Source organism: Accipiter gentilis, chromosome 10, assembly GCF_929443795.1.
Source record: "Accipiter gentilis chromosome 10, bAccGen1.1, whole genome shotgun sequence".
In the NCBI taxonomy this organism is placed as follows: Eukaryota; Metazoa; Chordata; class Aves; order Accipitriformes; family Accipitridae; genus Astur; species Astur gentilis.
This window is the reverse complement of record NC_064889.1, coordinates 39,845,548-39,868,297: the sequence shown is the minus strand read 5'-3', so window position 1 is coordinate 39,868,297 and position 22,750 is coordinate 39,845,548. Positions and strand designations below refer to the sequence as shown.

Here is a 22,750-nt window from a genome sequence, read left to right as displayed (position 1 = left end):
AGGAGGAAAGTCTCCGTCTGCTCTTTCTGGTGGCTGCGGCCGGGTGGGTTTGCTCAGCTGCCGTGGCTGGCTGGCGGCATCCCTCCCACCCCGGGTGAGCTGCAGGCTCTGGCACAAACCGTGGTTTCCTGAAACCGGCTCTACAAATCTGTAAGCAGCTGCTACAAATATGCAAAATGAAGTCTTAAACTTCTTTTCCTCTGGGCTGAGATACCTCAAATGCCTCTGCTGGAAAGCTGGTCCCTTGGTTCCTGTGCCAGCACAGGTCAGGGCCATATCTGATGATGAGTGTTTTGGTACCAAACCTTGTGCGTAGAGCCATTGATCTGGGGTGTCCCTGTATTAGGGGAACGTTTTAAACAGCTAATCACAAAACCCTTGCACAGCTGGCTGGAGAAAGCACTTGCCTGCTGTTTTGCTCTCTGTAAATTTTATGTAACATCACATGCGTGCGTGGATGGTGCTTTATAGGAGCAGTGAAAGGATGAGGCTGATGCCCCGATGAACAGATGTGTGAGGCAGGCAATGTAACGAGGGGAGACAGCCCTTCTTGGGGGAGGAAGGGGAGACCGGCATCCTTGGAGCAGGGCGGCTGTCCCACCATCCAACAGTGGACGGCTGTGGCAACGTGGGGTCCCCCGGCTCTGCGGGGGTGCTTTGTCCTTGCAAAAGGCACTGCAATGCGTTTTGGCTCCCATGGTGACCTGCATATGGGCGTTCTCTGCTGCAGGAGAGGGTTTGAGCTGTTGATTTATTTGCCTTACTACAAGAGAGGTTAGGTCACCTTAGGCTTGTTTCCGAGCTCCAGTCTCCTTCCTGACCATGCTCTGCTGGGAAGAGCTGCTGATACCCCAGGGCTTGAAGACGGCATCGCTCTGTCTGGCTAAACAAACCGACCTCCCTCCCTCTCCATCTGTAACACACTTGGGCGATGGTGGAGGCTGGGGGGCGCCGGGAGGGGACGGCATCTCCCCCGAGGCTGCTCCAGGGTCCACCGGTTTCCACACAAGGAGCAAATCCTGGGAATGAGGAAAAGCTGTCTCCTTCCCCAGGAGCTGTCGGGGCTCAGGATCCCCAGGCTTCTTGTTTTCCTCAGTTTAGCTATATGCCGTGGTAGGGTTTCAGCTCTTTCTCCTTGAGACTATTCAACAGCTTAGATGCTCTTCCTCTGTTAATCAGCCTAACTTCTTTCTTATTTTATCCCATTACTTTCTAATTATTCTCCCTTGCGGTTCCCTAAATAAATCCTTCCTTCTCTTGGTCTTTACTCCTTCCAGGTATTTCAGCCTGCCGCATTGGTCCAGCACAGCTTGCAGAGCTCTCTCCCTTCCCCTCTCTTTTCCCCACTGCTCTCTGCCGCTGGTCCTGACCTGTCCCTCCCTGGGATGAGAGCCCGGTGCTTGGAGCCAGCACGGAGGCACGGTCCCCTCCCTGCTCGGCATCTTTCCTGGTGCTGGTTACAATCATGTCCGCTGCATGCTCCTCTGCAGTGTCACTGGCTTTCTGGTCTCAAAACTCCTTGCTGTGCCCACTGTGGTTAGCTGGTGACCCCTGAAAAGCAGCCTTGCTGCCTTCTGCCTGCTGTTGGTTCCCTCTTGTCCCTGTGGCCGGTCCTTTGCTCAGCCTGTTACTGGCAGCAGCAGACGCATCTGATCGCAGATAAAGATCTGTAACGATGATTTCTGCAGTCGTGCTCAGCGTGGTGGTGATTAGCATTGCCCTTGGCTCATATTCCTGAACTGGTTTGCACGTTCTTTGCTTGGATAGAACGGTTTGAACTAATTTTTTTCCAGTAAGGATGCGTGGTTATTAAAGGCTTGACTGAAGTTCGGTATTGATGTTGCTGTTTCACCTGCGCTAACTACACTGATGGCAGCATGCGCTTGAAAAGAACTCGGGTCTTGACATTTCTCGGTTGCTTTTTCATCTTCACACACCTCTAGCTGTCAGCTTTGGAGTGGCATTGGGAAGATGTCAGCGTAAGCAGCAGGGCCTTTGTGTGCCCTGGCTTTTCTGTGCTGGGGATGACAGCAGCTGTTTGAGCCAGGGACTTCTCAGCATCTTGTTTCCTCTTTCATGTTTTATTGTTCCTAATTTACTGTCTGACCCGTCGGGGTAACTTGGTCTGGCTTCTGAATGGAGATTGCCAAGCTTTGCTCCAGCATCGCTCGTCTCCCCTGGGAATCGGGAAGCCGGGACAGGTTGAACCGGCAGGCCCCTGGCTGAGCCACCACCACCTCTGCAGCCGGGACCGGCCCCCCCTTCCCAGGATTGCTGCTTCCCTGGACCAGGCGGGAGCCCCCACTCCTCTGGCTCCCGCTCCCGAGCCGTGACAGCATCTTAAACCAAACCTTTTGCCCGGCTGTGCCCAGCGCCGCCGCGTGCTGACATTGCTAATTAGGTCAGCGGCTCCCGGTGAATTGAAGTGGATGCATTCGGGAGGCGGGGGGAGGAACGGGGGAGTTATTTGAGGCCTCTCCAACCTAGAAACCCAGAAAAGGTTTCTGGAGCTGTTGGGTGGCTCTGGCATGTGCTCTGGCTTTTGGCACGGCCGTGACCACCGTGAGCGCCGCCCTGGACGGCTCCCTGCCTCCTCGGGCGCTCAGATCACAAATGAAGGGGTTTTGTTCCCTCCTTGAAACTGGGAATTTTATTTAGACAATGCTTAAAATCTGAATTTGAAGCCGACAACCTAAATCGAGGTCTGAATTTAAAATGCAGCACTCGAGCGGTACGCGCTTGTCAATGAGGTCTTGGCGGGGATGCTGCCGAGCCACGGAGACCGAGCGTGCCGAGGCCGGCGGGCACGCACCGTCCCCTGGCCCTTACGCCGGTTGTCAGGTCGTGCCAAGCTGAGAAATGCATTTGGCTGGGGTTCAAATTGCAGGATGGCTGCAGGATCCCCCCCCCCATCCCCAGGGAAAGGAGATGTGACCTGCGGCCGTGAGCCCGATGGTGCTGACGGGCACCTGGCTGCAGGTAAAGCGCCGCTCGCTGATTAAAGGCAGTGCTTCTCCTTGGCGTACAGTAGTGAGATCTTGCATTGTGCTTTGCGTGTTACTTTTTTTCCTGTGCATCTGGCATATTTAACAAGGTTTTCATTTAAATTGTCTTTCCAGGCATCGTTTGAAAGCCCATTGTCATTTTGAGCAAATCCAAAATGAAAGCTATCTAGTGAACAAGAAGTGTTGCTCGCCATTTTGTAATGTAATAACGTGTAAAAATCAAGGCTCTGAATAAATCAATGGCACATCAAGCATATTTACATAAAGTATATAAAGCGCTGAGAATACTAAATTTAGAGCATAGGCTCTCTGCTTGCAAATCGACATGTTCTAACTGGCTGCAGCCATTAAGACCAGCCTTTCTTTAGCAAACAATTAAAAGTATACTTGCAAAACAAGATTGAAATCAGAGATGTAAATAAGGCTTTAACTTGCGTCTTTAAATCATGATTGAAACTAAAAATCTAACATTGCTAAGGTAAGGAAGAATTTCCCGTGTTGCGGTGTATGGTGTTTATGGGACTGGAGCTGAGCCTTGCCCCCCCGCCCCGCCGTACCTGGGGCATGGCTGCGTCTGACCTGGGGAAACCTGAATCGCGGTGGGATGGTCCTTGTGCTACTGAACTAAATTAGCTGGCGGTGGACTCATTTCACTCCTCACCTTCTCGCTCTTGATGGCCCAGTTAGTAAATTAAGCAGGATGAGTTTAGGGTGTTGGGGGCCGCGTTTGTTCCTGCACTCCTGCTATTTCAGGTGCTCTCATGGTTGTGCTTCCTTCCAGAAACGGGGTTCTGCAGGAGAGGGAGCATCGTCCTGCCGCTTCCCTCGGGAGAGAAGGGAAGGAAACTTTTTTGGGAGCTGCCTGTAGCGCAGAGCTGTGGAGACAGTGCGGCTCGGTCTGTCCCGGGCATAGCAGGGCTGCGATGGAGGGGTCGGGGCACCGGCCCTTGGGGGAGCTGGGGGCTCTCCGGGCTGGTGCTGGGTCATCTTTCCCTCCTGGCTCCCCATCCTCGTTGCCAGGCTGATGCCTCTGGGCTCTGTCCCTTTGCTGTTCCCGGGGCTAATAATACCCGGGAGGAGGCGGCGTGCTGCCGGCAGCGTCTCTGTCCCAAGCCCACTCCGGGGAGCGATGCTTTCCCCGCTCACGCCGAGCGCGTCCTCCCACGGCCGCCTGCTCCCGCCTGCCGGCACGTGCCCGGGGCTGCTGCCGCCTCTTCCCTGTGCCATGCCGGCCCCGGCACCTCTGTGCCTGCTGCCGGCGCAGCCCCGCTGCCTGCCGGCTTTCCTGATGCCCTCCCCTATATCCCTGCCAGCCCCCATCTGGCTCAGCTCTCCCTGCAGCTTCGCTTGGGGGTGATGCAAATACCGACTTTATTTCTGCTTCTGTGCCCAGTGGCATCAGCTCAGTTACCTTCATTTATTTCTATTCCTAAATGCGGATGTTTGCACTGGATTTTCTCATTTGCGGGGGGGAGGGGAAATTCTTCTTGAAGCAGTGTTGATGGTTGCAAACTGGGTTTTTGTTTATTTCTCGCCGACCCCCTTTCCCCCACCTGTGTTGGTGTATGTGGGGAGACCGAAAACCTGCTGGGTCCGGCGTGAGCTCTGCGCAGGGTTTGCTCTTGAGGGAGGGTGCTCTGAGCAGGGTGACAGCAGTAGGAGCTCCAGCTCTGAAATGAGCCCCCTTTGAAGTCTGGGACGTCGCCTAATCTCGCTGCTTTTGTTGAGGTTTGTTCCGTTTTATGCGTCTGCTAATAAATATTGTAGCATGCTAAAAATAACTGTTAAACATGAAGAAAGAAGTAAAGCTGCTTTGGGCCCTGAATTTCCAGTTTAATTCCTTTCTCAGGGAAGCTCAGACTTTCTGAAACAGGTTTAGCAGCGCCTGGGCTGCACGGTTGGTTGCGGCTCTTCAGTGCGGTGCTGCCGTGCCAGGGAAGAGCCAGTGCCAAGGAGCTGTTGCAGGGCAGGACAGGGATGGGCAAGAGAGATGCTCCTTAGAGGCTTGGTGGCTGCTCTCCCAGTGCCACACCGAGGGTGGAAACTCCTTGCGGAGGATCTGGGGGCATCCCAAGAGGATTGAGGGAGGAGAAAGCGGCCGGGTCAGGGAGCTGGGGGACATCTCATGCCCTCTGTGCTCAGGGATGCCGATGGTGTGGCCGATCCGCAGCCCCGCGGTCCCAGGCGTTGCTCTCGAGCCCTCCTGCATGTCACGATCACGTCGCAGGCATCAGCCTGAGCGGCCGAATTACCCCAGCCCAGCCCCGTGTGCCGCTTCCATGCCCTGTACGGCGCCGGCAAAGCCCCGCGTGGCACAGCCGTGCTGGCAGAAGTCACGTAGGTAGAGCAGGAGCCTGTGCCAGCGGAGGAGCCTCCCGCTGCTGCGTCTGCGGCATCTCTGCCCGGCGCTGGCAGGGTCCCCGGCATCTGTGCAGCCCCGGCGTGCGGCGTCAAGGAACGGCTGTGTCGACAGTCCCCTTTCTGCTTGCGGCAGGGCAGGGAGTGCTGTGCCAGCGGGCAACGCTGCCCTGCCCTGGCACCGTCCCTGTGTCCCCTGCACCGCTCACCGCGCGGCTGAGTGGCAAACGCAAACCGAAAGCCGGTAGTTTTAGCGTTGCTGATGGTTGTGCGTGTTGGAGGGGTTCACGTGCTGTCCCTGCTGCGGCTCGCCGGCTCTCAGCAGCGTGGCCCTGCCCGTCCCTGCGAGCCCTGGGCGATCGGGGCGACCCTCCTCGGCCTCTGCCGGTGCGATTGCCTCGGCGCGGCTCGGGCGCCCGTTTGGTGAGAGGGCGGCAGCACGCGGTACAGCTCGTCCCGCCGCCCGCGCGGCTCCCGGCCCACATGCTGAGTCAGCGCCTCTGCGTGGCAGGGGGCGTTCAATGAGTAAGGGTGGGTTGGAGGGGCTGCACAGGCACACGTGTGCGTGTCCTGGGGGGCGACAGACCCTGCGGGCACCCTGCCTGCTGGCCGCCCTCGCCAGCCCCGTGGCCGCATCGCTGATCCCTCTCCGGAGGATCCTGCAGCACGCCGAGGGGCAGGGGCTCGGTGGGCAAAGAGGTGAAGGCAGTTCCTCTTTCTGTTCTAGTACATCGAAGCCATCAGCAACAAGCAAGGCGAACTGGAAAACTACGTCTCGGATGGCTATAAGACAGCTCTCACGGAAGAGAGGAGACGGTTCTGCTTCTTGGTAGAGAAACAGTGTGCCGTAGCGAAGAGTGCTATCACCTACCATGCCAAGGTGAGTCGGCCCTGCCGGAGCTGCCGTTCTGCTGCCGCGTTCCCGCGGCTGCTGGGCTGCAGGTCCCGGCTACCCCGTCACTGGGGGGATACTCCTGTCGTGAGCCGTTGCCTATGGAACAGGCTGTTATCCTGACAGCTGGAGCTGGTGCAGCCCCTGCGACTCAAGGGAGAGAGGCAGGAGGGTGACCCACAGACAAGATGCCCTGGGAGATGCATGTGCTCCCAGGCTGGGAGAGGCAGGGCTGCTCCCCGAGCTGCCCTTCGTCTGATGAGGGGCCACGTCTCCCGTGGGTGCTGGTCTGCATTTCAAAGCAGCTTCTGGCTCCGCGAGGTGGACGGGACCGACTGTGGTTTGCTCGAGTGCCAACGTGACGGTGGTGACGGCAGAGCCTGGCGGCGCATCCTGCTGTCTGGCGGTGCCAGCCCCTCCGTGGTGCGACTTCACCTGCGCAGGAGAGTTCCTGGTAGATGGATGGGGCTGAGTTCACCTCTCCTGCATGTCGTGGTCGCCGAGGTCTGAGAGCTCTGCCCCAGCAGAGGTTTGTCAGGTTCCTCATGCATCAGCTCGTGATTTGCAAAAGCAGAAGAAATGCAAAGCAGCGATATTCCTGCTCGGAGTCAGAGCAGCGCTGCCTGCCTGGCAGAGCTCACTCTGACCCTCGCCTTACCCCCTGACCTTAGCAAGGGCAGGGATTAAACCAGAGATTAAATTGCTGCTCCAAACCCCGTCTTGCCCATTCCCAGGCAGCCCACATTGCCTGGGCTGGGGGCTGGAGCTGCTGCCTGCCAGCCTGGGGAGCAGCAGCCCCCTGCGCTGGTCCAGAGCGGAATCCATCCGGATGAGGGCTGGGAACGCTGGTGCTGCTCCCGCAGCCTTTTGCTCCTGTTCTGGTTGTTCCCCATCGCCGCCCCCCGTCGCTCACAGCACCCATCTGTCACTACCGCGCTTGGCACCGGGGAGCCGGAGAAGGAGTTTGGATTAGTCAGCTCTGTCCTCGTGCTGTGCTGCAGACCGGATCGATGCTTGGCATATGCAAACTCCTCCTGTAGTACAGGAGGGAAAAAAATCCTCCCCAGGGATTGGGAGGGGGGGGAGTAGATCAGCAGGCATGAGGGTGCCAGCACCCGCAGCATGGCTGCGGCATGGTGAAACCAAAAACTTCTTGCAGCAGCAGCACATGGAGGGTGATGCTGCAAGAGGGACTCTGCAGGTGGCTCATCCAGAGCGCGGTGGGCGTATGTGTGATGCGGGTGCCCGGCCCCGCACCAGCCTGGCAGCCGGCGTGGGCCTTGCTGGCTAAAAACGCTGTCCTGCTGCTGCCTACAGCTCCCGGAGGATGCCGGCGGCAGCCGAAGTCTGGGTGGCGAGGCTGCGCCTCAGCTGGAACCAGTGGCCAATAGTGGGGAAACATTCTGGGACTTTGAAATTGGCTTTAGAGGGGTTTTTTGATACATGGGGACCAAGTCATCTCCAGATGAGACCGGACGCAAAGCTGCGCAGAGGTGTTGGGTCACCCTCTGCTGTGGGGTGAGCCGGTGGGTGAGCTGGCCGTCGGGGTTACCGGAGCTTCTTCTCCACTTCTCTTCATGGCGTGTTTCTCGGGGAGGTGTTTAGGCAGGTGCCTGGGGGTCTGCGTGGTGCTTGGCTGAGGAACGACCCTGGGGTGGTTTGGGACATCTGCCTCAGAGTCACACAATGAGATGCTCGCTCACACGGCATGGGTGTGTTAGGTGAATAAGGGCAAGTTTAGCTTCATCTTTTTATTATTATTATTATTATTTTTCCTCCTTGGCTTGGAGCACCGCAGTGGATGGCTACAGGTCCTGTCCACGGGCAGGGAACCAGTGGGGTTTAGCTGCAGGGCGGTGGGGCCAGAGGCTATCGGTGCTGAGCAGCCCTAAACAAGAAGCTGATCCCTCAGGACCTGGGTGACAGCACAGAGTACAGGCTGTGCCCTGCCAAGCCTTTGGTCAGGTTTTATTTTTCCGCTTGGTCGAGCGGTGCTGTTCCCCAAGGAGCCCAGCACCCTGCCCAGCTTCCTACAGCCCCTCTGCTCCTGGAGCTGCCCCGCACAGGATATCAGAATAAGCTGGGGAGATGAATTACCTTTTCCTTCCCTCCTTTCCATTTTTCATGACACCTTCCTGGCTCAGCTGCTGTCAGAGCCTGGAAGTGTTAAGTCCCTGTGTTTTATCTCGTCTGTGCCATGCACAGGGGAGTCGATTGATCTTGTGGCCAGGATCAGGCCAGCTCTGGATCCATGCAGTGCTGCCCAGGGAGGGGTGCAGAGCTGGGTGGTTTTCCTGCACCCCTGTGCCCTCACGCCTCGTTTTTCTCTGTTGCAGGGGAAGGAGATGCTGACGCAGAAGCTGCCGCTGTGGCAGCAGTCCTGCTCGGATCCCAACAAGATCCCGGACCGCGCTATACAGCTCATGCAGCAGATGGCTGCCAGCAGCAATGGCACCATTATGCCCAGCCCTCTGTCTACATCCAAATCCAACCTCATCATCTCTGACCCCATCCCTGGTGCCAAACCTCTCCCTGTCCCCCCGGAGCTGGCACCTTTTGTAGGAGTAAGTATCTCTGTGGTGGAAATTGTCCTGCCCTTCTGAGCAAAGCTGGAGGGACGAGCCCGGGCCGGTGTCACCGTTGTCCTCAGCAAGTTGCCTTTTGGTGGACTGTCATTGATGCGCAGGGGTGGGCAGCTCCGTGCACACACCACCCTGGGATGCGGGAAGGAGTACGGCATGGCTGATGTGGGAATGGGCAGCCTGTCCCATCCCATCCCACCTGGGATTGCTGAACTCCAGAGGGGCAGGGGCTGCAGGGCCTCCCAGGATGGGGGTTTGGGGAACCCACAAGCTGGACTCGCCTGGCCGGGCTGGTCCCAGAGCTGTGGGGCTGAACCAAGGTACCCCAGTAACTGCAGGAGAAGGTGCTTGGGGCGACCTGTGGGATGAAAGACCCTTCAGAAAAGGGTCTTTGCTGTGATGTGGGGGTCTGAGCCGAGCAGTACTGCTCAGGAGGGATTTATCAGGTGCAAGGCAGCGTAGTGCAGTAAAATACCATAGAGGTGACCCCGCTGCTCCCCCCAGAGCAGTTTGTCTCAGGTCGGGAACTAAACCCATCAGGCTGAAGCTCTGGTCTGCTGTGAACCACCTTCCCTGGAGCTGCATCCCGCTGCGGGAGCTGTGCTGGGATGCCCTAATGAAGACGTTCCCCGTCTTCCCCCCCTCCTCTCCTCTCTCCATAGCGCATGTCGGCACAGGAGGCCATGCCGGTGATGAACGGAGTCTCAGGCCCAGACAGTGACGGGTACAACCACTGGTCTGAGATGAAGCCAGCACAGCCCAAATCTTTATCTCCTCCCCAGCCTCAGAAGCAGCTGAGTGACTCTTACTCCAATACACTCCCAGTTCGCAAAAACGTGCCACCGAAAAACAGCTACGCATCAGGTGAGGCTTCGTCCTCCCCCTCCTCTGCTGGGGGGGCTGCCGGGGTGCCGTGGGGCTGGCTGTGCCGGGGGGTTCGCAGCCGCGGTGAGCACGGTCACCGGGGATGCTGGTGGTGGCAGGGCAGTGACCGGCAGCGTTCCTCTGGCGTCAAGTGCCGCTCGTGCTTCTGGATCTGGCGTTGGGAAACGAGCGGAGCTGGGTTCTGCCATGGGCTTTTGGCTGGGTGGGTTTCAGCCAACGGACAGCATTTCCAGGGGGAAAATATTGAGGAATCTCATGCAGGGAGGCTGCTCCCTTTGCCACGGCTGGTGGGCGATGCCAAGAGTGGCAGATCCTGCCTGGGATCCTGCTCAGTAAGAGGGAAGATGGGGGTCGAACACTGGAGGTTTTATTGGTACCTGGGGTAAAATAAGCAAGGTTAGGGACCTGTCCCTACTTGTGCTTGGGTTTGGCCGCGGGGTGAAGGACTCGGGGCACTCGTTGGCCTCTGTCTCCCACCAGCCGAAAACAAGACGCTGCCGCGCTCCAGCTCCATGGCCGCAGGGCTCGAGAGGAACGGCAGGACGAGGGTGCAGGCCATTTTCTCTCACGCTGCCGGAGATAACAGCACCCTCCTGAGCTTCAAGGAGGGTGACCTCATCACGCTGCTGGTGCCGGAGGCCAGGGACGGCTGGCATTACGGAGAGAGCGAGAAAACAAAAATGTGAGTGCCGTGGCTGTCCCCGTGAACTGCTGCACCCCGGGCGCAGCCTCTTCTGCATCCTCCACAAATAAGTGTGGGTTTGGCTTCATCCCCTGCCTTTGCCTTTCAGGAGGGGCTGGTTTCCTTTCTCTTACACGCGGGTCCTCGACAGCGATGGCAGCGAGCGGGTCCACGCAAGGTAGGAGCATCGCGTGGGTGCCGTGCCGGGTGGGTCCCTGCACCCCTCCTAGGGCAGGTTTGTGGGCTTGGGATGGGAATACTCTGCTTCCCCTGGACATGACACATGCCGTTAGGAATAACTCCCATCACAGGCGGGTGGTCGCTGGCTCATGGGGGCTTTGGCCACGGTGTCCCCTGCCGCGGGTGGATGGGCAGCCTGGGCATCTCCGCCTGGGGTGGGCTGGTGCTGATGCCTCTGCTTCGGGTCCCCCCACCCAGCCTGCAGCAAGGGAAGAGCAGCAGCACCGGCAACCTGCTGGACAAAGACGACATCGCCATCCCGCCGCCCGACTACGGCATGGCCTCCCAAGCCTTCCCGGCGCAAGGCGTCAACACCTTCAAGCAGAGGCCGTACAGCGTGGCCGTACCTGCCTTCTCCCAGGTGAGCCTACGGGGCAGCGGGGGCTTCTCCCACTTTAGGGAGGGCTTTTTATGAATGGGAGATGCTTGAGCAAAAGCCCTGGGCGTTAGTCCCTGCTGGAGCCCTGCGTGTGGTGGCCTGGGTATCTGCGCCATCTCCGTCCCACCTGTGGTTTTAAAGCAGAAGGGTGAAATGTGTTAAAAGCGTCTTCTCAGTCTTGGCGTGCTGTAGATGGTGTGTGGGTACAGGAGGACTGCTCTCCAACTTGTGTTCGTTGTTTGTAGGACTACCTAATGCCCTATGGTTGTGCAATTAAAGACTATTCCAGTGGCCTCTGCCAACCACCCTCCGCTCACTACAAGCCTTACACTAGGTCGACAGCTGTAAGTCGGAATGCACGCAATGTTTCCCTTGGGATTTACGGGTAGTTGGCCGCTTTTGCCTGGTGACCCGTGTGCCTTGTCCGAGAACCCATCTCCTGCTGAGCGTCTCTCCCGGGGAGAAGGGACGGGGATGCAGGGAGGCAGTGGGAGAGGAGAGCAGCGGACAGGGAGGATGGGCCGGTTTGGCTCGCCTGCACGGAACGGGCAAGGCACGGGGAGCGAGTGGCACAAAATGGCACCGTAAACCCCCAAAGGACAACACTTGCCAACTTTATGGGAGCCTCCCACCAGAAACAGGCTGTTCACAGGCAGCTGGAAGCGTTTTCTCTGGCACATGCCAATTCAAGCCGGTGACGGTCCCGTGAGGACGCTGGAGTGAGCGTGCGAGGCTGGGGCAGACCCCGGCCAGGGCTCGGGCAGTTGTCCAAAACAAGCTCAGGGCTTCTCAGTTAACAAATTGGGGAGGATGCATGTGTGGATGACTTCAGTTTAACCCAGGAGCTGCTGGTGTAGCAGGGCTTGCCTGGCAGAACGAGCATGATGGGATGAGCCACATTGGCTTCCCTGGAGCTCTTCGCACATGCTGGCGGATGGGGAGAGGATGAGGAGGGGGAGAGGTGGCCACGCAGCACCCGACCCTTTGGCAGGGTGCTCCAGAGAGGCGGCAGCTCCAGCCGGGGTCTGGTCCTCTCTGCAGAGGATGGGCAAGTGTGGCCCCACTTGCTGTTTGCTGGGTTTTCCCAGCAGGGTTTGCTGCTAGATTTGGGGTTTTGTGATTGGGAGCGTTCCTCGGATGGTGGGAACTTGGGTCTCTGATCCCTGGTGCACGGCCAGCTCGGAGACCAGCAGCTCCCAGTCCTTCCTGGAGCGGTCCTGTGTTTGCCATGAAGAGCAGAGCTGCTCTGTGGCCGTATCCCAGGGCAGGTCCTCACCCAGGGAGCAGTGTCCTTGGGGGGTGTCCTCTCAGCCTGGTCCCCATCTGCTCCTTGGACCAGTGCAGTCCTTCCCCACTGTAAAGGCCGTTCAGTGCCGGCTGAAGGAGAAAATGGTCCAAAACCCTGTGGGTTTCTGGTGGGAGTTAACACAGACAAACACCTCTTTCCACAGAACATTTCACTGATGTGTCTCAGACTTGTTTGATCCTTTTTCGAGTCTTGCATCTCGAAAGCAGCCGGAGCTCTGTACCACAGCGGGGCTGGGCAGAGCAGACCGGGGCTTTCCCGGCTCTTGCTTTCCCTCGTCTTGCCAGATAAAGTCCTGCTCCGAAGAAAGCGGTGCAGCTGTACTCCCTGCTGTCTAAACCCCATTTCAAATCATCTCCATAATTCCTTTTCTTCTCCAAATGCATTGGCTCTCGGTCCCGATGCACTTTGGTCTGTTCGTGTGACCCTCCAGCGGCACCTGAACGGGCACAGCCCACGTCCCCCACCCCTCACCGTGCTTCCTTCCCTCCTCTCCGCAGGGTCTCGATGACTACGGGACGAGGTCCGTCAGCAGGTAAGACTTGAACCTTCCTGTTGCGTTACCTGAAAGCGAACTGTTGGTGTTGGCTCTGGGCGAAGCCGTGGTGCCGTGTCCCCGTGGGGGTCCCTGCGTGGGCTCCCCGGGGGACAGGCGGCGGCTGGGACGGGGTCGTGTGGCGGAGGGGACGCGGTGCGGGTCTCGTCTCTCAGCGCGGAGGGACCCAGCGTCTCCTGGGGAGGACGGGTCCCAGGGCCAGCCCCTGCCGTCCCCGACCTCGCACCCCTTGCGCTTTTCCAGAAAGAGTCGCGTCTCCCCAGCCTCCTCTCTGGGGCTTGCGCCCGGATAGCGAGGCCACGGAGAGCGCGCGCTCTCGGGGTCTTTTCCCCGGCACCTTCTCCAACCCAGCAGCTCCTCCGTCCCCGTTGCCTCTGCCTTGGAGCTTGCCCCATCTTGCTTTTGGGTTTAAACCCCAAACCCGCAGGCACGGGCTGCGAGCAAAGCGGTGACGGGCCGGGGGTCAAGCTCACCGCGGCGGGGGTGCTGCTGCCGGTCCCCGTGGCACCGCGCCGGGGAGCTGGGCTCCTGGGCACGGGGCTGCCTCGCGGCGCGCGCCGGCGATCCCGGCCACTCTGGCAGTCTCCTGTGCTTTGTTCCGCAGCGGCAGTGGCAGTTTGGTATCAACGGTGTGAGGACACCTTGGCTAGCGGCGGCCCCTTGCTGCTTGGAAGAGCTTTCTGCTTCTTTCTCCCCTTTTTTTCTTTCCCCTTCGTTTCTCTTTCTCTACTTCTTTTGGATTTTAAACTCTTGTGATCTTCAAGGAAACCATGGTGCTTCTCCACCCCTCCCTGGTGTTCACAGTGCCCTTGTTTCTGAAGCCTTTTCAGAGCAGAAACTGCCGATCGGTCTGTGCTCGCTTTGAAGCAGCCTGGATGCAGTTTACACTTTAGTGGGACCTAGTTTTTGTACTCCTGTGTGAATGTTAGCGATGCACTATCCCTCCTCTGGGGCTGCACGCCAGCCGCCTCGCACGAGCCTGGACAAAACCTCCCAGACTGGAACAAAATATGCATGGTCTCTGGTGTCCGTACTGTTACCGAGCATCCGGGATGCCCGTGCCCGGGATGCCGTTCCCGCGGGGGGCAGCAGCCCCGCGCATCCCCCCTCGGCCTGATCCGCTTCCATCCAACCACCCGCCGCGGTGGCTTTGGGAGAAGCGGATAGCGCAGAGCTCCCGCTCCAGGGAAAGGGCTGCTTCTCGGCTGGGGGTCCTGCTGGCTGTGGGCGCAGCCAGCAGCCCCCCTGGAAGGGTTACTCCTGGTTGTTTTATAAATATATATATATATTTTTTGTAGCAAGGTATTGTTACCTCACGTTAGCGCTGGGGGCTGGTGCGGAGCCGTCTGAGGACGTGCTCGCGTCCCTAAACCGGGCTTGAGCGAGGCAGCCCCCGTGCTGTGCCGGGGGGGCTCGGCAGCACCCGGGGGTCTCCCACCCCGGCGTTGGGTTGGCGCTCGGGGTCCCGCTCCCACAGCTGAGCCCGGCCGTAGCCCTTCCAGTGCCCGTGGCCGTCTCCACCGCAGAGCTGTACACGCTTTCTTTTTCTGATGTGATTTTTAAAACCTCTTACATTGCCTGTTTACTAGGACATTGCTGGCAATACAGACACACACACAGAAAAGTTTTTGTTTTATATACTTGCCTATGGGCATATTGTAACAAGACCCTCCTGCATTGATGTCCTAATTTTGCTAAAGATTTTTAACCCAGGATATTTCATGCTGAATGAATGACTGTAGAGGGGGAAAAAAACCACCCAGCCTAGCAAAGCCTGTATGGAGATTGTAAAGTGCTGAAAAACCTTTTTTAAAAGTCAGAGAGAAATGTGCCCTGTACTGAGTTATTGTTTGAATAAAAGTTTTATTTATTGCATTGAGCTGGGCCTCGGTGTCTTTTTCGACTGCCGTGCCTGTGTGCTGCCCATCGCCGCCTGCATCGCCCATTGCACATTGCCATGCCTTTTTTCTTTTTCTTTTTCCCTTCTCCATCCCGTTGGCATTTACGTAGCTGTGGGAGACCCTGGGTACTGCCTGCTTGCGCTCAGCCCCTGCAGACTTTAAACAGCTTTGCTGAGCGGCAGCAGCTAAAACTGTTTAAGGGCCGGGTCCCTCCTCCATGTGCGTCTTGAGGGGATGATGCTGCTGCTGCTTGCTGCATGCCGAGGCTGCGGCTGCGCTTTCCTGGCCCGGCGGCGGTGGGAAAGCGGCGATGGCCGGGGCTGGGGGGGAAGGAAGCCGCCCCCCTCCCTTCCGTAGCCCCCACCGTGCCCGGCCTCTCCTCTCCGCAGGTGGCTCCCGGCGGCCCGGCTGGCCATGCCCTTCCTTCCCCTCCTCGCAGGGAGTCGGCGGGCAGCACCAGCAACTCAATAAACACAACTTTTCCTCCTTTTTCTTCTTTTTTCCTCCTGCTTCCTCTGCCCGGAGGCGCTGCGTGCGGTGCAGCCGGCGGGCTCGGTGGGCTCTTGCACCGGGGTGGCCGCTGGCTCGTAGCCCGGTTCCTCTCCTTAACCAACACCTTCTGTTCCCATCAAGGGGTCGGAGCGCATCCCGGTGTCCTCCAACCTGCCTTCTCTTTCCCTTGCAGCCCCGATGTTGAAGTGGCCAGGTTTTGAGGTGCCCCTGCCCGTAGTTAGTAAGTTGACGGTCTCGGGGGGGGCCGAGCCCTGGGTGTGCTGGTGCTGGGCAGCGGGTGACAGCCGTGGGGCTGCGTGGGGACGGTGCCACCGCTCTGCTTCCCCCCTGCACCCGGCCGAGCGCGTCCCCTCCCTTGGTCACCGCTTGTCCCCCGTGCCGGTGGCGGGAGCTCCCGGTGTAATCGCTCTGCATCTGCACGGCTCCTCGCACCACCGCCATGCCGAGCAGCCTGCTGGGGCTGCCGCGCTTTCCCCGGGGATGCTGAGCTGCTCCTCCTGCTCCTGCCGCTTGCCCTGCTCCCCATAACCAGTCTCTTTGGTTGTAGGTCTCCGGTGTCTGCTGTCCCACCAGCGCCTAGTCGCTGCATCGCCATCCCCAGCCCTCTCCCGTGGGACAGAGCAGATCTGCACTAATGTCAAGTTTTTTGAGCAGCTTCTTTTGCTTGTAGACCGCCCTGGGGAAGCATCTCGGGAGCCTCCTCGTCCCGACCCCAGCTGTGGCCCCAGGGCAGGGATGGAGGAGGTGTCCCAGGAGCAGAGACCCCCCCTCGCCGGTATTGCAGAGCCCAGGAGAGCCCCTTCCCTGTTTCTCTTTGATCTGTGAGCTGGTTTTCCCGCGGCTGCCAGAGCTGTGGGCTCCAGTCCCAATGGCTCTTCTCTGCCAGAGCAAAAATAGTTAAATAATAAGCCCTGGTGACTCATCAAAGCAACCTTTCCTCTCCCTCCAGTCCTGAGAATCTATTTTGGCATCCTGGAGGGAAAAGTGATCTAAGAATCTGCATTAATTAGGTGGGAAATTAATTACCCTATTTTTAAGCAAAAGCCATTTATCTTTTGAGGGAAGCAAAAGCCTGCTTGGAGAGGTGAGGGATGGCGGGGGAGAGGGGCCGGGGGAGGCAGCGAGTGCCCTTCCCGGGGGGCTGAGGGGACCGAGCCTCTTCCTCCTGCCCCGCTGGAGGAAGACCTGCCGGTGGCCCAGCCGTGTCACCCGGCGTGCGGGGCCGTGGCAGTGCCAGGGGCCAAGCGGGTCTCGCTGCCGCAGGTTACGTGGCCATTGCTTCTGTTGCAGAAAGACGAGGGTTTGTGCAGCTCCCTGGGGAGGGCTGGGGGCTGGCCGGGCAGCAGGTTTAGACCCAAGGGCTCAGGGCAGCCCAGGGGGGCCGTGCACCGCCGGCAGCTGACAGTACCCCCGTGGCTGCCTGCACCCCACGGGGGTGACCTCCTGCCCGTAGCCGGCAAGTGCCGGTGGCAGCGGGACGGCGCTGGGGACGCCCCAGGCAGGTAAAGCCCGGCTGAGCCCGGCTGTCACGGCTCTGGCTGCGGGACGTTGCCGTTCCTCAGGGTGGCTGAGGCCGGCTTGCCGGGAGCTGAGCTCCTGCGCAGCCAGCTCATCCGTGGGCCCTTCCTCTCTCCCCACGCTCTGCCTCTCCGTCATTTGGCTTATCCAAAGGCTTCTCTAGGAAGCCAGCACGGCACGGAGCTGCAAGCTCTGCTCTTGCCCGGGTATCCCCGTGCTTCCCTTGGCAGATGGGATGTAGGAGCTGTAACCCCCTGCTCCCCCATAGCAGCGAGGTGCAGAGCCGGGTGATCTCGGGGTGCTCCCACACGTCGGAATGGCTCGAGCCCAGGCTGGAGCAGCTTTTCCAGCCCTGCCATCCCCCGTCCCCATCCCCCCCCCCTTGGCAGCCCCAGCTTTAGGCTGGCTGAAAAGCAAGGTAGGAGAACATCCAGCATGCAGCAGCCCTTGCCGGCTCATCTCGTACATCCACCACTGCTTTAACTGTGAGAGAAGTGGATGAGCGAGGGCTCTGCAAGGCAGAGCAGCTCCAGCTTAACCCCTTCCCAAATCCTGCTGAACCCGGGTGGGTGGAGGGGACGGGGCTGGTGGCTCCGGGCTCCCTGACCGCCCCGCTCGGGCTTGGGTTTAGCCTTGAAGCGTGCCCAGCGCAGCCAGCGGAGCCACCTCGGCTCTGCAGCCAAAGCTTTCTGAGGTCTCACCAGATTGTCGCTCGCCGTGCCGGTGCCCCGTCCTCACAGGCCCCGGTGCCGCCGTCCCTCCTGCTAAACTCTGCCTTCCTCTTTCTCTGCAGAAACCCCTTTGCCAACGTCCAGCTGAAGCCAACGGTGACGAACGACCGCTCGGCTCCGCTCATCAGCTGATCCGGCAGCGCTGGCACCTGCCGTGCCGCGCGGCACTCGCCACCTCCTCCTCGCCGCTGCATGTCCGGCTTTCCAGGACTTCCATTTTTAGGCAGAGTTTATTTAATCCTGCTGCTTCGAAAGCCAAAGGCTAAAGCTAGTGCCCTAGTTCTCTCTTCTCTAGACCCAGCTTATTCCTCTCGGTGGCAGAGGGTTAAACCGCCGCCGAGTAGCCCGTCCTTTGACTGCGCAGAATTAGCACGATGGCAGCCCCCCCACACGCACTCCCAGCATGTCCCATAGCCAGGTTTGCTTCTAGGCTTAGCAGCAGCTTGCCGTGGTTGGGAAAAAGGCCTCGGCTGGAAAACAGCTCTCCAGCGGCGAGCTGTGCTTTGGGCTCGCACAGGGTAGAGCGATGATGGCAGAGGGGAGATGCTTCTCCCACTGCCTGGCTGGGAGGGACCCCTGGGACAGGCAGGGTAGCCGGGATCCCCTGTGCAAGGCAAAGGGGTGGTGGGAGCCGTAGGCAGCTCCCGGGCCCCTGCAAGACCCCAGCTGCCTGCCCCGGGCTGGGAGGCGGTGGGATGCTGGGAGGCGGTGGGATGCTGGCAGCGGGGTGCCGGCACTGCAGACCCCGCCGGGACGGGGACAGGGACGGCTCCGCTCCCAGAGCTCCTGCAGCGCCAGGTCTCTGTGTATAGTAGGGTATTACGGTACTGCTGTAAAATATAAGCTAGGAAAAAAAAATACTTCTGGAGGTGAGGGCTCTGTTTAAGTGTGCCTTGAGGTGCCTGGGGGTGCCCAGCGGTTGAAGGGGCACCCTGCTCCCCTCAGACAGGCTCTCCCATCCAGACCTCTTGCTTGGCTCTTTGCTCTTCCTCTATTACTAGGGCTGCATGAGAGAGAGAGATAGATATAGATAAATATATATATACACACACACACACTTGCTAAGCTTATTGCTGGGGTGTGCGCCCACGAGCAAGCAGGCTCCTGGGCTGTTCCCACAGCTCCCAGCTGCCGCTAGCCCCGAGCCAGCACGGGGGTTGCATCCCTGCTACGGGAACAGGGAGAAGTGGTTTTCCAAGCAGGAACCATGTCTCCCGTGGGCGAGCGGTTGCGCGCCAGGCAGCGTGGGGAGGGCAGCGCCCTCAGAGGTTTATTTTTTTTGCCTTTTCCGTTGTATTTGTCATTTTGCACTTTTAATCACTAGCGCACCGCAGCCTGTTCAGTGGGTGCTTTGCCGAGCACAGAGAGCCCTGGGCGCGTGGGTCGCTGCCTGTGGGTTTCCATGCAGGCAGGGCTCTTTCCCAGGCAGATGTGATGGCTCATCGCTGCCGTGTCCCCTCCGATGGTTTTTGCGGCTCCGCCACAGGAAAAAGCGGCTTCTCCTGCCACCGCCCGGGGTTTTGGCTGTGCGAAAGGGCTGGCTGGGTCTCTGGTCCATGTGCTGCTTCTTCCTCTCCCAGGGCTGGAGCAGATGGATGTGGGGCCAGACAGGGCAGGGGCGAGGGGAAGGGCTTTGCTGGGGTGCAGGGTGGTGGGGGGGAGAGGGTTTGGGGGGTGTGTGGGGGGGTCACAGCCCGGGGTCCCCTTGGTCACCGGACTGGCGTTGTCCTCTTCCAGCCCTGTGCCGGGGGCTGCCGCCCACCCGGGACCCCCCGGGGCAGCCACCCCGGGCTTCAGCCAGCCCCTGAGGCTTCGCTGCACCTCCTGGCTTGATGGCACCTGCAAGATGTAACCTGAAATAATTTTTTATGAGAAAAAGTAATTTATGAGCAATAAAATCCCCACCCCCACCCTTCCCACCCCCTGTGTTTTCCTTGGCTGGAGGCATCTGCCTGACCCCGGAGCATCGCTGGTCTCCATCCCGAGCAGCCCTGGTCCCAGCCCCGGGCTGATGCACAGCGTCCGGCCCGCACCGGGCAAGAGCTGGCAGCTGCCTGCGTGCCGGGCAATGATCTGGGCAGGAAACGGCTTAAGATATTTTAAAAACTTTATTATTGGCCCGATGATATTTGACACACATGCTGGGAGCTGTATGGAAATCAGCACTGATAAAAAATACAGCAATTATGACCCGTATTGATAAAATAGACAATGTAATAATAGCCTTTCTATTAAAAAAAATATCCAAGACACAGCTCTGTCCTCATGCTGCCCTCCAGAGGCAGGGACCTGCGGCGCCATAGACCAAACCCGGGCTGCTGGGGGAGGCTTGGGGGGGGGAAGGAATGAGGGTGGGGGGCCAGGACCAGCATCCCACCGCCCTGGGTGCGAGGGAGGAGTGGGGGGACACCTGGGGGTCGAGGAACAACCCCCCCCCTTTGCAGTGCCGAGCAAGCCCCCCACAATGCGGGTGGGGGGGCACAGGGCAGGGGTGGCAGCAGGGTGGGGGCATCCCTGGCAGCCCACCACCCCCCCCGCCAGCGCATCCCACTCCTGCACAGGCAGCATCCCACCAGCACCGATGGGTGCTGTGCCCCATGCTATTAGCCACCATGGGGAGGGCTGCCCCCCCCCCCCAGCTGCAAAGCGTAAGCAAAGAGCTTGCAAGAGAGGTGGGGGGGGGGATGTTACAGGCCAGGCTGGAGCTTAAATAAAACACTTATTTAAATAAAGCAATAATTGCCATCAGTGACTTGCCAACTGGGTGCCGTGGGAGAAGCAACCAGCAGCTGGGTGGTGGGGGGGAGGCGGTATGGGGCAGGCAAGCTGCCCTGGATTTTGGGGCTGAAGCTGGGGTCCCCTTGGGACCCTGGCTGTTGCCTGGTGGGGGGGCACAGCCCCCTTGCCCCCTACAACAGCCTCCGGACCGCCGAGAGGGCCCCGGCTGGGAACACAGCTCCAGGCTGGGCCTGGCCGTGAGGGTGGGAGAAAGCTGGGCGAGTACGGTAACGCCTGGGTCCGGCACCAGGCTGGACCCCGAGCAGTGCCGGAGCTGTGCCAAGCCGGGGACGGGCTCGTCCCACAGCACCATGCCCCGGTGTGGAGCAGAAACCCCCGGCCCCAGCCTCATCCCCATGTGGGTGCATGTGCGTTTGCGTGTTTATGCATGTGTGCGTGTGTGTCCACGCGTGAGTACGTGTGCCCATGTGCACGGGGCGGCAGGAGACCGCCAGGGCTGCGGGACATGGGGTGGGGGGGCCGGGATGGGGGTTGTGTGGGGCGGGGGGGGGTTCATTTCTCACCTCAGGGTTTAGTCTATAGACCCCAAAGGAACCAGCCCTGATTTCAAGGTTTCGCTCAGCTCCGCTTACTTCCATTTCCTTCTGGAAGCTGGAATTGCACAATTATCCTAAGCCTCAAATCAATTAAAAAAAAAACCAAACAAACAAACAAACAAAAAAAATGAACAAAGAACCGCGAGCACGCCCCCCCCCCCCCCCCCCCCCCCCGACTCTTACGTCTCTTTGGCAGCAATAACTTAAAATCGCATCAATGTGGGTTCTGTCGACAGCAAGTTTTGTTTTTTAGGGTGCGTTTGGGTTTGTTGGGGTTTTTTTTATCCTTTTCTTTAAATACAAAAATAGTCGGGTTGGCGGGTCCTGGGGGGGCCACCCCACATGGGGGGCAGCCAGGATCCCCTCCGCCAGCCCTCCCCATGCCGCTCCCCACCGCAGCGGGGCAGGGGTCCTGCCAGCCCTCGGAGTCCCTCACCGGGCCGGGACTGTTCCCCAAAAAGCAAGGGAGGGGGGGAGCTCCCCAGCCCCCCCCCCCCCAAGTTATGCTTCCCACCCTGGATGTGGGGGTCACGAGAGCCGGCGGCAGCCCCGGCTCGGGGAGCGGGTGCACTTGGGGCGACATCGAGCGGCGGCAGCAGCCGGCGACCCCCTCGCTCGGGAACACCGTGGGGCAGCCGTGGGGGGGCCGATCCGCCGTGTGGGGCCACCGGCAGTGAGGTGCAAGGCCAAGCGCACGGCACTGGGTGGAGGGGGGGGGGTGGTGGCACGGGGGGTGCGGGGACAAACACCGGCTCAGGGAGCACACGTGGGCAAGAAGCCAAGGCGGGGGGACTTCACTGGGGGGGGGGAACACTCTGCAAATGTTAGCAAGGTCAGGGCACTACCCTTTAAATGCTATAATTTATATATATATATATGTCTATATATATATATGTGACTATTTGTACACGCACACACACAGCCACCTGAACACGCACACGCACGCACGGCCGTCACCCACCGCCTGGCCCCGGGCCGCGCTGGCCCCGCTCCCACTCGCAGCAGCAAACGAGCTCCTTCCGATAAAATCTGTCTAAAAAAAAAATCCAGAGCGCAGTCTGGGAGCCCACGGCCGGACTCCCGCTCCCGGCCCCGCCGTCCTCTGCCGCCCCGCGCCGGTACCGGGGCAATGCCCGACCAGCGTGCCCGGCTGGCTCACTCCCGGTCGCCGTCTTCGCTGCTGCCTGCAACGAGCGGAGAGGCGGCATGAGTGGGTCCCAGTGTTCCCGTGGGACACCCAGCCCTTCGGAGGACGTGACCGTCCCCACGGGGGATGAGGGCAGAGTGTCCCACACACTCCCGGCTCCCACCGCGGCTGGAACCGGGCGACAGCAGCTCTCCAGACCCCCGGGGGTGGTGGTGGGTCCTGGGACTCACCTCCTATGGAGTCCATGTCCGAGTCGGAGACGTGGGTGATGGAGAACCGGGATACCGGGGCAGGCGAGACAGTGAACCGGGAGAACTGGATAGGCAGCACCTGTTTCTGCACCGGCACCAGGGCGGGCACGGCTGGGTCGGGCTCCGCCGGCGTTCCCGTCAGCGAGGCCATCAGGGACGGCTTCACCGGCATGAGCGGAAAGTCGTCGTCCCACTCGAAGCCACCGCCTGCGACATAGAGCGAGGGGACTGAGCCCACCACGGGGGTCACCCCAGCCCGGCCCGCCGCCCCTGCCCCCCGTTACCCCCCCAGCCCCTTACTCTCTTCCGAGGCATTGCCGTCCGAGGAGTCGTCCGAGGCGCCGAGCCTGTCTGCCGGGCTGGGGGGGCTGCCACCGGAGGGGGGCTGCCCCGAAGGCTGGGGGGGCTCCGGGAAGCTCTGCTCAGCCAGCTCCCGCGTGGGGCTTTCCTGCGGAAGGGGAGACAGGCG

The 22,750-nt window shown here is 59.9% G+C and overlaps 2 protein-coding genes across 16 annotated transcripts in view; one reads left to right on the top strand and one right to left on the bottom strand.

Moving 5' to 3' along the window:
* BAIAP2 (BAR/IMD domain containing adaptor protein 2) overlaps window positions 1-19,128 on the top strand; it is a 48,950-nt gene extending 29,822 nt beyond the window's left edge. Inside the window, exons 7-16 of one of the 9 annotated variants that reach the window (XM_049812034.1) lie at window positions 6,091-6,243; window positions 8,592-8,819; window positions 9,500-9,701; window positions 10,203-10,404; window positions 10,514-10,582; window positions 10,843-11,005; window positions 11,269-11,367; window positions 12,830-12,864; window positions 15,472-15,519; window positions 17,611-19,128. In XM_049812034.1, the coding sequence (XP_049667991.1) occupies window positions 6,091-6,243; window positions 8,592-8,819; window positions 9,500-9,701; window positions 10,203-10,404; window positions 10,514-10,582; window positions 10,843-11,005; window positions 11,269-11,367; window positions 12,830-12,864; window positions 15,472-15,499 (1,179 nt within the window). In that variant the 3' untranslated portion in view covers window positions 15,500-15,519; window positions 17,611-19,128. Of the gene's footprint in view, window positions 1-6,090; window positions 6,244-8,591; window positions 8,820-9,499; window positions 9,702-10,202; window positions 10,405-10,513; window positions 10,583-10,842; window positions 11,006-11,268; window positions 11,368-12,829; window positions 12,865-13,489; window positions 14,765-15,471 lie in introns of those variants that run through there. The other 8 variants (XM_049812036.1, XM_049812031.1, XM_049812033.1 and 5 more) reach the window with 8 other exon arrangements.
* Window positions 14,846-22,750, bottom strand: part of AATK (apoptosis associated tyrosine kinase) — a 28,531-nt gene continuing 20,626 nt past the window's right edge. For 5 of the 7 annotated variants that reach the window (XM_049812025.1, XM_049812029.1, XM_049812027.1 and 2 more), the window contains 3 exons: window positions 22,582-22,729; window positions 22,261-22,509; window positions 21,145-22,067 (listed from right to left, as the gene is read on the bottom strand). In XM_049812025.1, coding sequence (XP_049667982.1) covers window positions 22,039-22,067; window positions 22,261-22,509; window positions 22,582-22,729 — 426 coding nt within the window. In that variant the 3' untranslated portion in view covers window positions 21,145-22,038. Of the gene's footprint in view, window positions 20,939-21,144; window positions 22,068-22,260; window positions 22,510-22,581; window positions 22,730-22,750 lie in introns of those variants that run through there. The other 2 variants (XR_007507463.1, XM_049812026.1) reach the window with 2 other exon arrangements.